General features: G+C 43.2%; 1 protein-coding gene across 1 annotated transcript in view; it reads left to right on the top strand.

The window, feature by feature from the left end:
* The first annotated feature begins 308 nt into the window (after positions 1-308).
* LOC106589977 (chromosome transmission fidelity protein 18 homolog) overlaps positions 309-16,371 on the top strand; it is a 45,913-nt gene continuing 29,850 nt past the window's right edge. Inside the window, exons 1-4 of the mRNA XM_082957111.1 lie at positions 309-603; positions 9,840-10,040; positions 10,154-10,271; positions 16,352-16,371. The exon at positions 16,352-16,371 is cut by the window's right edge and continues 173 nt beyond it. Coding sequence (XP_082813237.1) covers positions 513-603; positions 9,840-10,040; positions 10,154-10,271; positions 16,352-16,371 — 430 coding nt within the window. The 5' untranslated portion in view covers positions 309-512. The remainder of the gene's footprint in view (positions 604-9,839; positions 10,041-10,153; positions 10,272-16,351) is intronic.

Here is a 16,371-nt window from a genome sequence, read left to right on the forward strand (position 1 = left end):
TTCAAGACAATGTTTTTAAAAGTAGTTGAACCATGTTATTACTCTAACCTCGTGAAAATAACTAATTGACACGTTTTCATTTTCGGCAGAAACAACTTTATATAATATATATATATATATAAAATCAAAGTCACGCTATTGTGATATATATATATAGCGTGACTTTGATTTTGACTTTGACTTTGATTTTTTGCGCAGTTCGGCATTGACGTCGCTTATAATAAGTGTGATCGGTGGATTTCTATTGGAGAAGCAGTTTATTCTGGACCATCCAATCACAAGCGAGAAAAAAATAACTTTAACCCGGAAATAGTTAACCCAAAGAGTTTTACCGCGGAAATTAAGCAGATAGACTGAGACGGGAGAAGAATTAAAAACAAATAAAAAACCACTGAACAGACTGAAAAAAAGTAGTATTAAATAGATATTATTGTCATCATATTATTATTATACACTAGTAAAAGACCTCGGCAGGTCAGTCACATAGAGATATTAAACTTTGACCGACTACTATGGACGAGGAGTACGACGAGATGTTCGGGACACCGGACGAGTACGAACAACAGTTCGCCGATGAGCTGCAGGTTCTGGCTGAGATGGACTGTGAGTAGTAGTCAAGCTAGACGGAATAACAAGTTAATCTGGTCTGGGGCCTGTTGCACAAAACTAGGATAAGGGATTAAGCCAGGATATCTTGGTGATCCTGGCTCAATTGATCCGTAATCCGGTTGCACTAAAGATGGATAGGGGGCAGGAGGATATGTTATGGTATAAATTACCATGGAGATTTATTCTGTGGAGCTAGCCTGCTCCAGACCAGGCTAAATTCCAGGATCTATTTAATCTCATCCCTAATGTCAGTCAGCAGTCACCACAAATGGAAACCAATAGTTATTTCACTGCTCACTATACATTGTTATCACATAACTAGACCCACTGTCATTATTTAAACGTTTGTGATCATTAATTTCAATGATTTTGGATAAAAAATAATTTTTAGATTATGTTGCTATCATTAGATAATTTACAGTTTCCCATAGACTATAAGGCTATATATAAAATGATAGAATATTAGGGCCACAGAGGGGAAAAAAACACAAGTAATAATATTGTAACCGGTTGTTTTAAAGGAGGACAGTTGTTAAAATGACAGATGTGGGGCATTTCGTGAAATTGTACTTCAGTATGGTTTCATAAACAAAGACATGCTGATGTGCCAGAATATTAAGTATCACATTGTCATAAGTATCAAAACTGTAAAAACAATATGTAGCTTTTCTGCAGAAAGAACCAGCCTCATAAATTTATGACTTTATCCTTTTTCTTCAGTGTGGCCCTAGTACTCTGTCATATAAACAAATACACATTCCATATGAATATAAAAACACAATGTGTAACATTATGTTCCTTTATTGAATAAGGACAAAACAAAGCAGGTAAACCATCAGCTCCTTTCGAAACTGAAGTCACAGTGACTACAAGATGGAAAGCACAGAATCCAAGCATATTATACAAAATGATACATACACATTCAAAGGTCTGTATATAACACACCCTGCATGTCTGCACACTAAAATAAATGCAGGACAAATCCATACACATCAACTGAACAGACAAATGAATGGATGCAGTAGCCTCCCTGCAGCCTTGTATTACACACAGTATACCGCACAAACATCATAAGAGGCCAAATTCGTAAAAAAACGAACCCAAAAAAAACCCAATTCCTCTGCCACCGCAGGACATATTTAACCAAAATTGAAAGCACACATACTAACTAAAATAATTCAACACATATTGGTCCCTCAGCAGCCGACCACTGTCGTCATCAGGGAAGATTGCCGGATTGTCCCAGTCCATGGCTGGTGGCACTCTGGGGGCCCTCTCCTTCCTCAGGCAGGCCACATTGTGGAGGACAGCACAAGCCACAGTAATATCACATGCCCTAACAGGGCTGACCCTTAATTTGTGAAGGCAGTGAAAGCGTGCCTTCAGGAGGCCAAAGGTCATTTCAACTCTGGCCCTGGTCCTGGCATGGGCATGGTTGTAGGCCTGCTGTGCTTCCTGGGGGTCTGTGAAAGGTGTCAGGAGAAAAGGCTGGCAGCCATACCCCCTGTCTCCCAGCAGCACACCAGAGAATTCACCTGTCAACACAAAATCTCATCATTACTACCTCATAAACACAGTGATATTCTTGACACAGCCATGATGTTATAAATAGGGGTTGTGTGGCTTACCTTGTGATAGGCACTGATAGATTTCAGAGGCCCAAAAGATTCTGGAGTCATGGACTGAGCCAGGCCATTTTGCCACAACATTGCTGATCACACAGTCAGCATTGCAGACCATCTGAAATCATAAGATGAGGAATATTACACCAATCAATGCACATCACTGGCAATGCAGAGTGTTCGTCAATGGACAATATCAAAAAGTTATGTTCACCTGAACATTAATGCTGTGAAAGGATTTCCTATTCACAAAATCGGCCTCATGGGCACCTGAGGGGGCTTTTATCCTTATGTGTGTGCAGTCCACTGCACCAATGACATTGGGGAAACCTGTCACACAAAGTAATGAGTATCCTACTATGTGTTAACAGTTGTCCTGTAATTTGTAGATCCTCTTACCTGCAATCCTATAGAACTCCTCTTTGATGTCACAGAGTCTTCTGTGGCCAGGGAAGGAGATGAAGACATCTGCTAATGCTTTGATAGCCAGACACACACTCCTTATTGTGCGGCAAATTGTGGCCTTGTTCAGCTGTTCTGCATCCCCCACTGAGTACAGGAAGGCTCCACTAGAAAAAAAGCGCAAGGCCACACAAACCATTTGCTCCACACTCAGTGCATGGCTCCGTGCAGTGCGGTGCTTAATCCTGGGACCCAGTAGTCTGCATAGATACCTGATGCCATCTGCAGAAAACCTGTATCTTTCATATAGATGGTCATCAGGGAAGGCCAGTGGGTCCAACCGGTCCCTGAAGACCCTTTCTCGCCTGAAGGCTCTCCTCAGCACAAGTGCTTCTTCATCCACCACATCTCGCACGAATGGGCATGCCATTGTCAGAGCAGAAAGGAACACACAATTTTGGGCCTTCATATAGGCTAGTGGCCACACCTGGTGCTGGGGGGGTGGGCAAAAGAGGGCGATGCCTTATAACGATGACTTGGTTGTACTGATTGCTGGGAAAATAAAAAAAACCTTAGAAAGATGCCACCGTCCTGTGTGCTCACAATAAGAGCTCATATGTCATGGCTCACTTGACTTTACGAGAATATACCTAATTTTTATTTTGAGCTGTGTCATCTTCTTGGAGCTGGGGGAGGAAAGAAAAATAATGATTAATACATTTGTGTTACAGTTAGCATACAGTGTACATTGAAGGCATATCTCACCTCCCTCTCAAGTTTTTTTATTTCAAGGTCCAGTTTCCTAATTGTCCTCTTTTTTATTTCGGACTCCAGTGCAAGATTTTCCATCTTTTTCTTCTTGTACTGAATGTCTATGTCTGCCAGTTCTATTTGGCGCCGGAGGTGGTTGCCATACAACTTTCTGATAGCTTGTGAGCTCTGTGAACACAATACAATTAGCGCAGCTGGAATTTGGCAGGATGTGGTGTCCTTTTATTAATACGCACTATGTTGCCAGGCTGGTTTTCCCACTGTATAGCATCTGGGTCCTGTAAAAGAAATTAGATTTTTTGATTTTGATGAGGACTCCTCACCATTGTAGAGTAAATAGTACTTTCACAGTCTTAACATGATACCTCATGCCTTCTGGAATCCAGAGAGATGGTCTCCTCCTCATCATCGTCTCCATCATGTGCTGTTGCTGCTGCACTGGGGCCTTCACCCTATCACATTTAATCGGATTCATATTGAAGCTAGTAGACAAGACATGCCAGGCCTACAGTATGCCTTTGATGGAGTACTCACTGGATCAGCATCGTCTGGTGCTTGTGCTGGTGGCTCTAACAGGAACACAGTGCTGCCAGACACTGCAAGGCAATAGGTAAACCAAAGTCAGACAGTCCAAATTGATTCAATATGAATGTGGTTGTATCCCATGTAGAGATGGAAGGACATACCTTGAATGAAGCGGGTGGCATCTTGGGAGGAACCTATGCTCGTCTCTTTCCCCCCAGGGATCCCCTCTAAGACGGGCCTGCCTTTATTTAGCTCCAAGGCCATGTCCTCTGCTGGGGTAAGGTCAGCCTTTGGTGACCCACCACCCGTGCCTTGTCTGTGGGTATTCTTTTTCACTGCTAAAACAGTACAGACAATGTGTGAGCAGGCACCTTCTGGGTACAATATATGCTTGTGCTTTGTTAAATATTAGTCAGGGACCATACCATTCTGCAGAATGTTCTTGTATTTGATTTTGACCTGCTGCCATGTCCGTTTTGGCCCGTTCATGTTTAATCTACACACACACACACACACACACACACACATTTAATGGAGTCACACTGCAAAAAATTACTTGGTATTTTTGTCTTGTTTTCAGTAAAAATATCAAAAAATCTATCATAGCTTTATACAGTGTGATGGAGTTACTTTACACAATTTCACTCATATCTGCAGTGCATTTCAATTAAAAATTTAACCGTTTCATAATTACAGTACAACTGCATTTTTGGAGATGTGAATTAAATATTTGAATTGTAATTGTGATGTTTCAGCGGAGCGGTGACTGTGTAATTGTGCACTACTTACGCATTCAGGCGGTCTGCAATACTTTGCCACGCTTTTTCTCTTTGCTTTATCACTGTGGCGGTGTTGCCTTTCTTCTTAATTATATATTTTACCTCCTCGTATGCCTCCATGAGGATTTGTGCTTCCGACGGGGAAAAGTACGCGGCTCTAGTTGCCATGGTAAATCAGTTAATCTGTGATCTGTGGCGGGGTCTATTTGAGTGAGCCGTGAGCGCGCACCTATCCAGGATTGGTTTCACCTGGCTTAATGAATCCGTGTCTGCTCATCCTGGCTTGGTCTTTGTGCAACCAATTAAGCCTGGACGCACATGTTTTTGGCTTCATTGAGCTCAGCTGAGTCATTTATCCCGGATGTCTTAATTCTACTTTTGTGCAACAGGCCCCTGGTCAACACTTAAATATACAACAGTATTATTATTATTATTATTATTATTATTATGAATAAACCGACTGGACGTCAGGTGATATAATAGTCAAGCTAGACGGAATAACAAGTTAGTCTGGTTAACACTTAAATATCCAACAGTATTATTATTATTATTATGATGATTAAACCGACTGGACGTCAGGTGATATAATAGTCAAGCTAGACGGAATAACAAGTTAGTCTGGTCTGGTCAACACTTAAATATCCAACAGTATTATTATTATTTATTATTATTAATATTAAACCGTTTTGAAAAGTTGCTTTATAAGGGGGGGGGGGGGGGGGGTCGTCAATATTTACAACAGGTGTGGACTTTACTGTGAAATGCTTACTTACGAGCCCTTCTCCAACAATGCACAGTTAAAACAGTAGGAAAAGGATTAGAAACAGAAAATAGTAAGACAATAGCCAGTGGAGACCCGTTTTTTTGCATGTTATTTTGGCGTTAATACGTGTCACATCAGTTAGCAAACAATGTAAAAAATAAATATATATATTATTTAAAAAATCATTGTGTTAAAAAAGCCGCATGCAAACTTGGTCTCTTTTTTTTGTTTTCTTGAGTAAAGCAGCTCCAAAATGCAGGTGTTTCAGCCCAGCTCAGTGCTTTCTGTGGTGGAGGGGCAGCCAGGGGAAAATACGGAGCGTTGCGCCATGATTGGCTCACTGTTCTGTCGCACATGGGGACACTAAGTCAACGCCAAATCTAAGGGTAGAGCTCTAAAATTCAAGGCCCTTTGGGTGCTGCCATAGAGTTGCATTAGAAGTGCCCATCCAAGAAGTCTTAAGGTCATTGGCCATAGATGCAGTGGGTTAACTCGTATACTTGCGTTCTCTGTCCTCAATTGCGTTTCCTCGTCTCCTTCTCAAAACCCATTGAATGAGAAGGTCAGAGGTCCCTACCCTCTCACCTTCTTATCCAATGTGTTTTGAGGAGGAGGTCGAGGACGTGAGGAATGTGGGAAATGCAGTGGTACTCCCTCTCAAAGCCCATTGGAGCAGGGAAGGTTCCTCAACTCCCTCACAAAGCCCATTGGTGGAGAGCAGGGAAGGATCCACACCTCCCTCTCAAAGCCCATTGGTGGAGAGCAGGGAAGGATCCGCACCTCCCTCTCAAAGCCCATTGGAGGAGAGCAGGGAAGGATCCGCACATCCCTCACAAAGCCTATTGGTGGAGAGCAGGGAAGGATCCGCACCTCCCTCTCAAAGCCCATTGGTGGAGAGCAGGGAAGGATCCGCACCTCCCTCTCAAAGCCTATTGGTGGAGAGCAGGGAAGGATCCTCCCCTCAGGCTACAATGCACTTTCAACGAGAGGCAAGTAGTGGAGTAAACAAGGACAGAGGAAGCCAGAATGAGATGTCTAGTAAATCACACACACACTGCTTGTAGAGTTTACTGGTTATAATGGTGTCATTATTGGAAAGATTTACTTGACCGAACCCATTGTATTATATTATTGTATTAAAACATATAGAACAGGACTGTTTAACATGGCTATAAATGATAGAGAAGTTGGACTAAACCACAAACAGACCTGCTACTAGGCAGGACAAAGAGACATGCTGTGTCCATATGGCATTTAGAATGACATGTAGATGGTGTGTTGTTGCTAGGGGGAGTTATGGTCTCATTGTGTTGTTGCTAGGGGGAGTTATGGTCTCATTGTGTTGTTGCTAGGGGAGTTATGGTCTCATTGTGTTGTTGCTAGGGGGAGTTGTGGTCTCATTGTAACATGTAGATGTTGTTGCTAGGGGGAGTTACGGTCTCATTGACATGTAGATGTTGTTGCTAGGGGGAGTTACGGTCTCATTGACATGTAGATGTTGTTGCTAGGGGGAGTTACGGTCTCATTGACATGTAGATGTTGTTGCTAGGGGGAGTTTTGGTCTCATTGTGACGTGTAGATGTTGTTGCTAGGGGGAGTTACGGTCTCATTGTGACGTGTAGCTGTTGTGTTGTTGCTAGGGTGAGTTGTGGTCTCATTGTGACATGTAGATGTTGTGGTGTTGCTAGGGGGAGTTTTGGTCTCATTGTGTTGCTAGGTGTTGTGTTGTTGCTAGGGGGAGTTATGGTCTCATTGTGTTGCTAGGTGTTGTGTTTCTAGGGGGAGTCTTATTTTTGTAACTGTGAAGCTGGAAGAAAATTATATTTGAATGTTTACCAAACCATTTTGAAATGTTGAACCTGGTGTCTGGTCCCTGTATTTATAGAAAGAGCCAAGTACAGAAATAGTTTCACTAATATCCTACTAGTCAGTGACGACTGTATTGAGTTTGACAGCGTCTATGTGAGTTTTCTTCCAGTATTATAGACACCCCTTTCCAGTATTATAGACACCCCTTTCCAGTATTATAGACACCCCTTTCCAGTAGTATTATAGACACCCCTTTCCAGTAGTATTATAATAGACACCCCTTTCCAGTATTATAGACACCCCTTTCCAGTATTATAGACACCCCTTTCCAGTATTATAGACACCCCTTTCCAGTATTATAGACACCCCTTTCCAGTATTATAGACACCCCTTTCCAGTATTATAGACACCCCTTTCCAGTATTATAATAGACACCCCTTTCCAGTATTATAATAGACACCCCTTTCCAGTAGTATTATAATAGACACCCCTTTCCAGTAGTATTATAATAGACACCCCTTTCCAGTAGTATTATAATAGACACCCCTTTCCAGTAGTATTATAGACACCCCTTTCCAGTAGTATTATAGACACCCCTTTCCAGTAGTATTATAATAGACACCCCTTTCCAGTAGTATTATAGACACCCCTTTCCAGTAGTATTATAATAGACACCCCTTTCCAGTAGTATTATAGACACCCCTTTCCAGTAGTATTATAATAGACACCCCTTTCCAGTAGTATTATAATAGACACCCCTTTCCAGTAGTATTATAATAGACACCCCTTTCCAGTAGTATTATAGACACCCCTTTCCAGTAGTATTATAATAGACACCCCTTTCCAGTAGTATTATAGACACCCCTTTCCAGTAGTATTATAGACACCCCTTTCCAGTAGTATTATAATAGACACCCCTTTCCAGTAGTATTATAATAGACACCCCTTTCCAGTAGTATTATAATAGACACCCCTTTCCAGTAGTATTATAGACACCCCTTTCCAGTATTATAATAGACACCCCTTTCCAGTAGTATTATAATAGACACCCCTTTCCAGTAGTATTATAATAGACACCCCTTTCCAGTAGTATTATAATAGACACCCCTTTCCAGTAGTATTATAGACACCCCTTTCCAGTAGTATTATAGACACCCCTTTCCAGTAGTATTATAGACACCCCTTTCCAGTAGTATTATAGACACCCCTTTCCAGTAGTATTATAATAGACACCCCTTTCCAGTAGTATTATAATAGACACCCCTTTCCAGTAGTATTATAATAGACACCCCTTTCCAGTAGTATTATAATAGACACCCCTTTCCAGTAGTATTATAGACACCCCTTTCCAGTAGTATTATAATAGACACCCCTTTCCAGTAGTATTATAATAGACACCCCTTTCCAGTAGTATAATAGACACCCCTTTCCAGTAGTATTATAGACACCCCTTTCCAGTATTATAATAGACACCCCTTTCCAAGTATTATAATAGACACCCCTTTCCAGTAGTATTATAGACACCCCTTTCCAGTAGTATTATAATAGACACCCCTTTCCAGTAGTATTATAATAGACACCCCTTTCCAGTAGTATTATAATAGACACCCCTTTCCAGTAGTATTATAGACACCCCTTTCCAGTAGTATTATAGACACCCCTTTCCAGTAGTATTTTAGACACTGTCCTGGGATTTCCTGACTTCTCTATAGAGGAACCCCTCCCCTTCCTGTTGTATAGCTTGTAAACGTTACAGATCAAATCATGTTTCTGTGGGAGTCTCAGCTTTTCATAGATCGTTTTTAATAGCTGGTCGCTCAAACCATTCAGACTCTATGGTTGTTGTAAAAAGCCCCTTGGAGATCTTCCCTTGTCTCACAAACAGCGCTGTAACTCAGCCTCTGTTATTAATCACACAGACTCATGGGACCAACGGATGCAGGAGAAATGGATGAATCTAATGGTGCAGAAGTTCAGGTTCCCACACGGCCATGTTACAGATCTTGGTTAGGGTTCCCACATTGCCATATCTCCACGTTACAGATCTTGGTTAGGGTTCCCACATTGCCATATCTCCACGTTACAGATCTTGGTTAGGGTTCCCACATTGCCATATCTCCACGTTACAGATCTTGGTTAGGGTTCCCACATTGCCATATCTCCACGTTACAGATCTTGGTTAGGGTTCCCACATTGCCATATCTCCACGTTACAGATCTTGGTTAGGGTTCCCACATTGCCATATCTCCACGTTACAGATCTTGGTTAGGGTTCCCACATTGCCATATCTCCACGTTACAGATCTTGGTTAGGGTTCCCACACGGCCATATCTCCCTGTTACAAATCTTGTTCACAGGAGACCTCTGGTACTTAGTTAGGGTTCTACTTAGTTATCTGTATCTCCTAACACCTGTGTGTAATTGGACGAAGGACGCCAGAAAAGTGTTGTCACTGAAAAATACTGTCGGCTACAGACTATTCTGATGTGTGTGTGTGTGTGTGTGTGTGTGTGTGTGTGTGTGTGTGTGTGTGGTGTGTGTGTGTGTGTGTGTGGTCAGTTGATCCGGCCCCGTCCACTAAGCGGTCAGAGTTCAGGAAGCAGAAACCTCAGTTGTTCCAGGAAGCCATCACCGCTGGTGACCAGCCACTCAGGAACCAATCACAGGCATCGTCAGAACGGAGCCTCGGCCAATTGGAAGGCCCGCCTGTGACGTGTGACAGAGAGGACATAGAACACCTGCTGGCGGATGAGCCAATCAGTGAGTAGCTCCTCCCTCTTCTCAGCCGTTGGGGGGGAGAGAGAGGGAGGGAGGGAGATGGAGAGAGAGAGTGAGTTGTCTCTTGTCGTTGATATATTTGTATCCCTGTGTAGCTCCCAAGGCTAAGCGTCTGAGGCAGGATGTGGCCAAGAAGCTGTTTGAGGTGTCTCAGGTTGATGACATCACGCCCCCATCGTCTCCAGAGGAGTTCCATCGACCTCCGAGCAGCAGGTAGGACCGTGGGGTCAATGGTCATACTGGGACCAGCCCTCTGATAACCCACTAGTACATCAACTAGAACCAGCCCTCTGATAACCCACTAGTACATCAACTAGAACCAGCCCTCTGATAACCCACTAGTACATCAACTAGAACCACAGCCCTCTGATAACCCACTAGTACATCAACTAGAACCACAGCCCTCTGATAACCCACTAGTACATCAACTAGAACCAGCCCTCTGATAACCCACTAGTACATCAACTAGAACCAGCCCTCTGATAACCCACTAGTACATCAACTAGAACCACAGCCCTCTGATAACCCACTAGTACATCAACTAGAACCAGCCCTCTGATAACCCACTAGTACATCAACTAGAACCAGCCCTCTGATAACCCACTAGTACATCAACTAGAACCACAGCCCTCTGATAACCCACTAGTACATCAACTAGAACCACAGCCCTCTGATAACCCACTAGTACATCAACTAGAACCAGCCCTCTGATAACCCACTACTACATCAACTAGAACCAGCCCTCTGATAACCCACTACTACATCAACTAGAACCAGCCCTCTGATAACCCACTAGTACATCAACTAGAACCACAGCCCTCTGATAACCCACTAGTACATCAACTAGAACCAGCCCTCTGATAACCCACTAGTACATCAACTAGAACCAGCCCTCTGATAACCCACTAGTACATCAACTAGAACCACAGCCCTCTGATAACCCACTAGTACATCAACTAGAACCAGCCCTCTGATAACCCACTAGTACATCAACTAGAACCACAGCCCTCTGATAACCCACTAGTACATCAACTAGAACCACAGCCCTCTGATAACCCACTAGTACATCAACTAGAACCAGCCCTCTGATAACCCACTAGTACATCAACTAGAACCACAGCCCTCTGATAACCCACTAGTACATCAACTAGAACCAGCCCTCTGATAACCCACTACTACATCAACTAGAACCAGCCCTCTGATAACCCACTACTACATCAACTAGAACCAGCCCTCTGATAACCCACTAGTACATCAACTAGAACCACAGCCCTCTGATAACCCACTAGTACATCAACTAGAACCACAGCCCTCTGATAACCCACTAGTACATCAACTAGAACCACAGCCCTCTGATAACCCACTAGTACATCAACTAGAACCAGCCCTCTGATAACCCACTAGTACATCAACTAGAACCAGCCCTCTGATAACCCACTACTACATCAACTAGAACCAGCCCTCTGATAACCCACTACTACATCAACTAGAACCAGCCCTCTGATAACCCACTAGTACATCAACTAGAACCAGCCCTCTGATAACCCACTAGTACATCAACTAGAACCACAGCCCTCTGATAACCCACTAGTACATCAACTAGAACCACAGCCCTCTGATAACCCACTAGTACATAAACTAGAACCAGCCCTCTGATAACCCACTAGTACATCAACTAGAACCAGCCCTCTGATAACCCACTAGTACATCAACTAGAACCACAGCCCTCTGATAACCCACTAGTACATCAACTAGAACCAGCCCTCTGATAACCCACTAGTACATCAACTAGAACCAGCCCTCTGATAACCCACTAGTACATCAACTAGAACCAGCCCTCTGATAACCCACTAGTACATCAACTAGAACCACAGCCCTCTGATAACCCACTACTACATCAACTAGAACCAGTCCTCTGATAACCCACTAGTACATCAACTAGAACCAGCCCTCTGATAACCCACTAGTACATCAACTAGAACCACAGCCCTCTGATAACCCACTAGTACATCAACTAGAACCAGCCCTCTGATAACCCACTACTACATCAACTAGAACCAGCCCTCTGATAACCCACTAGTACATCAACTAGAACCACAGCCCTCTGATAACCCACTACTACATCAACTAGAACCAGTCCTCTGATAACCCACTAGTACATCAACTAGAACCACAGCCCTCTGATAACCCACTAGTACATCAACTAGAACCAGCCCTCTGATAACCCACTAGTACATCAACTAGAACCAGCCCTCTGATAACCCACTAGTACATCAACTAGAACCACAGCCCTCTGATAACCCACTAGTACATCAACTAGAACCACAGCCCTCTGATAACCCACTAGTACATCAACTAGAACCAGCCCTCTGATAACCCACTAGTACATCAACTAGAACCAGCCCTCTGATAACCCACTAGTACATCAACTAGAACCAGCCCTCTGATAACCCACTAGTACATCAACTAGAACCACAGCCCTCTGATAACCCACTAGTACATCAACTAGAACCAGCCCTCTGATAACCCACTAGTACATCAACTAGAACCACAGTCCTCTGATAACCCACTAGTACATCAACTAGAACCACAGCCCTCTGATAACCCACTAGTACATCAACTAGAACCAGCCCTCTGATAACCCACTAGTACATCAACTAGAACCAGCCCTCTGATAACCCACTAGTACATCAACTAGAACCAGCCCTCTGATAACCCACTAGTACATCAACTAGAACCACAGCCCTCTGATAACCCACTAGTACATCAACTAGAACCACAGCCCTCTGATAACCCACTAGTACATCAACTAGAACCAGCCCTCTGATAACCCACTACTACATCAACTAGAACCAGCCCTCTGATAACCCACTAGTACATCAACTAGAACCAGCCCTCTGATAACCCACTAGTACATCAACTAGAACCAGCCCTCTGATAACCCACTAGTACATCAACTAGAACCACAGCCCTCTGATAACCCACTAGTACATCAACTAGAACCAGCCCTCTGATAACCCACTACTACATCAACTAGAACCAGCCCTCTGATAACCCACTAGTACATCAACTAGAACCAGCCCTCTGATAACCCACTAGTACATCAACTAGAACCACAGCCCTCTGATAACCCACTAGTACATCAACTAGAACCAGCCCTCTGATAACCCACTAGTACATCAACTAGAACCACAGCCCTCTGATAACCCACTAGTACATCAACTAGAACCACAGCCCTCTGATAACCCACTAGTACATCAACTAGAACCAGCCCTCTGATAACCCACTAGTACATCAACTAGAACCACAGCCCTCTGATAACCCACTAGTACATCAACTAGAACCAGCCCTCTGATAACCCACTAGTACATCAACTAGAACCAGCCCTCTGATAACCCACTAGTACATCAACTAGAACCACAGCCCTCTGATAACCCACTAGTACATCAACTAGAACCAGCCCTCTGATAACCCACTAGTACATCAACTAGAACCACAGCCCTCTGATAACCCACTAGTACATCAACTAGAACCACAGCCCTCTGATAACCCACTACTACATCAACTAGAACCAGCCCTCTGATAACCCACTACTACATCAACTAGAACCAGCCCTCTGATAACCCACTACTACATCAACTAGAACCAGCCCTCTGATAACCCACTAGTACATCAACTAGAACCACAGCCCTCTGATAACCCACTAGTACATCAACTAGAACCACAGCCCTCTGATAACCCACTAGTACATCAACTAGAACCAGCCCTCTGATAACCCACTAGTACATCAACTAGAACCAGCCCTCTGATAACCCACTAGTACATCAACTAGAACCAGCCCTCTGATAACCCACTAGTACATCAACTAGAACCAGCCCTCTGATAACCCACTAGTACATCAACTAGAACCAGCCCTCTGATAACCCACTAGTACATCAACTAGAACCAGCCCTCTGATAACCCACTAGTACATCAACTAGAACCACAGCCCTCTGATAACCCACTAGTACATCAACTAGAACCAGCCCTCTGATAACCCACTACTACATCAACTAGAACCAGCCCTCTGATAACCCACTAGTACATCAACTAGAACCAGCCCTCTGATAACCCACTAGTACATCAACTAGAACCACAGCCCTCTGATAACCCACTAGTACATCAACTAGAACCAGCCCTCTGATAACCCACTAGTACATCAACTAGAACCACAGCCCTCTGATAACCCACTAGTACATCAACTAGAACCACAGCCCTCTGATAACCCACTAGTACATCAACTAGAACCAGCCCTCTGATAACCCACTAGTACATCAACTAGAACCAGCCCTCTGATAACCCACTAGTACATCAACTAGAACCAGCCCTCTGATAACCCACTAGTACATCAACTAGAACCAGCCCTCTGATAACCCACTAGTACATCAACTAGAACCACAGCCCTCTTATAACTAGTACACCACAATACACATCAAAAACAATAAACACATTAAAATAAATACACATTAAATGTGGACCGATTTAATCAGCATGGCCAATTTAATTAGGGACTATTTCAAGTTTTTCATATCAATCGGTAATTGGCCTTTTTTTGGACACCGATTATGGCCGATTACATTGCAATCCACGAGGAGACTGTGTGGCAGGCTGACTTCCTGTTTGGCAAACTCCCAAGAGAGCTGTCATGTGCCTTTTACTGAGGAGTGTCTTCCGTCTGGTGACTCTACCCATAAAGGCCTGATTTGGTGGAGTGCTGCAGAGATGGGTGTCCTTCTGGAAGGTTCTCCCATCTCCACAGAGGAACTCTGGAGCTCTGTTAGAGTGACCAACAGGTTCTTGGTCACCTCTCTGACCAAGGCCCTTCTCCCCCGTTTGCTCAGTTTGGCCGGGCTGCCAGCTCTAGGATGAGTCTTGGTGGTTCCAAACTTCTTCCAACCCTAACCCGTTTTTATCCTAATTAGTTAATTAAAGCAAATGTATTTTTGTATCCACTCTCGTTGGACTTTGGCTGAAATATTCTACTTCAATTTCTAAACAGTTTTGTGAATCTTAGCTAAACAAGGAAGCCTTGAAAATGGGTAATAATAATTATTAAGGTGAGTACTATCCTTTTATGGAGCAGCAGCACGAACTGATTTCCATGCTTTTTGAATATTTCCCGATAACCCAGTTTGTTTTGTTTAACATTGCTATTGAGCCAATTTGTCGCCCCCCCTCTATGGATTTTTTTTGTCTATTGCTAGAAAACCATTCAGGACTTATTTTTCTGTAAACAGCCTGAAAGAAAAGCTTTGACTGACTATCATTTCTCTGATCATTCAGAACGTTTTCCCCCCCCCCTATCAGCATCCAGCCCAGTTTCATTGTGAAAAGGCTTAGAAGTTCTTTCAAAACATATAACATGGTGAATTAAATGCATCAATTATGTCATTTTCTTCCTGTAATGAGGCCAGTGTCTGAATTAATTTGTTGTGGCCTAGAGGAGGAAGTAGAGCCCTTCAGGTTCAATAGCAGAGTCCAGAATGACCCCTCTACCCTGTCTGTCAGCTCTGAACACATGATAACCTCTATATTAATACCAGAGTCCAGAATGACCCCTCCACCCCTCTACTCCCCCCCTCTACCCTGTCTGTCAGCTCTGAACACATGATAACCCTCTATATTAATACCAGAGTCCAGAATGACCCCTCTACTCCCCCCCCCCCACCCTGTCTGTCAGCTCTGAACACATGATAACCCTCTATATTAATACCAGAGTCCAGAATGACCCCTCCACCCCCCCACCCCCCTCTACCCTGTCTGTCAGCTCTGAACACATGATAACCCTCTATATTAATACCAGAGTCCAGACTAACCCTGTATATTATGTTATATATATATAATATTATAATATATTAATGAACTATATATTATTTATTACATTATTGATGTAATTCCAGTTCAGGAAGTAAACTCCTAATTCCCAGATAAATCCAAGTCTGATTTTACGATTTTGTTTAGTCACATTTGAAAGTCCATCTGAAACGATTCTGTGTTCAATAGGTGGTTTACAGCTATCTATCTATCTATCTATCTATCTATCTATCTATCTATCTATCTATCTATCTATCTATCTATCTATCGATCGATCGATGCCAATCAAAGTGTGTTTCTGTGTAGATAGATAGATGTATAGATACATAGATCTGCACCATTCTGTCTATCCGTATTAGTTATAGAGGCCGCAGTCAATGTCAATATGTGGAACTCTCAAATCAAAGTGTGTTTGTTTGATTGTGTTTGTTTGTGTGTAGACCCCAGCCAGTCCCGGTGA

Source organism: Salmo salar, chromosome 10 (genome assembly GCF_965601325.2).
Source record: "Salmo salar chromosome 10, fSalSal1, whole genome shotgun sequence".
Classification (NCBI taxonomy): domain Eukaryota; kingdom Metazoa; phylum Chordata; class Actinopteri; order Salmoniformes; family Salmonidae; genus Salmo; species Salmo salar.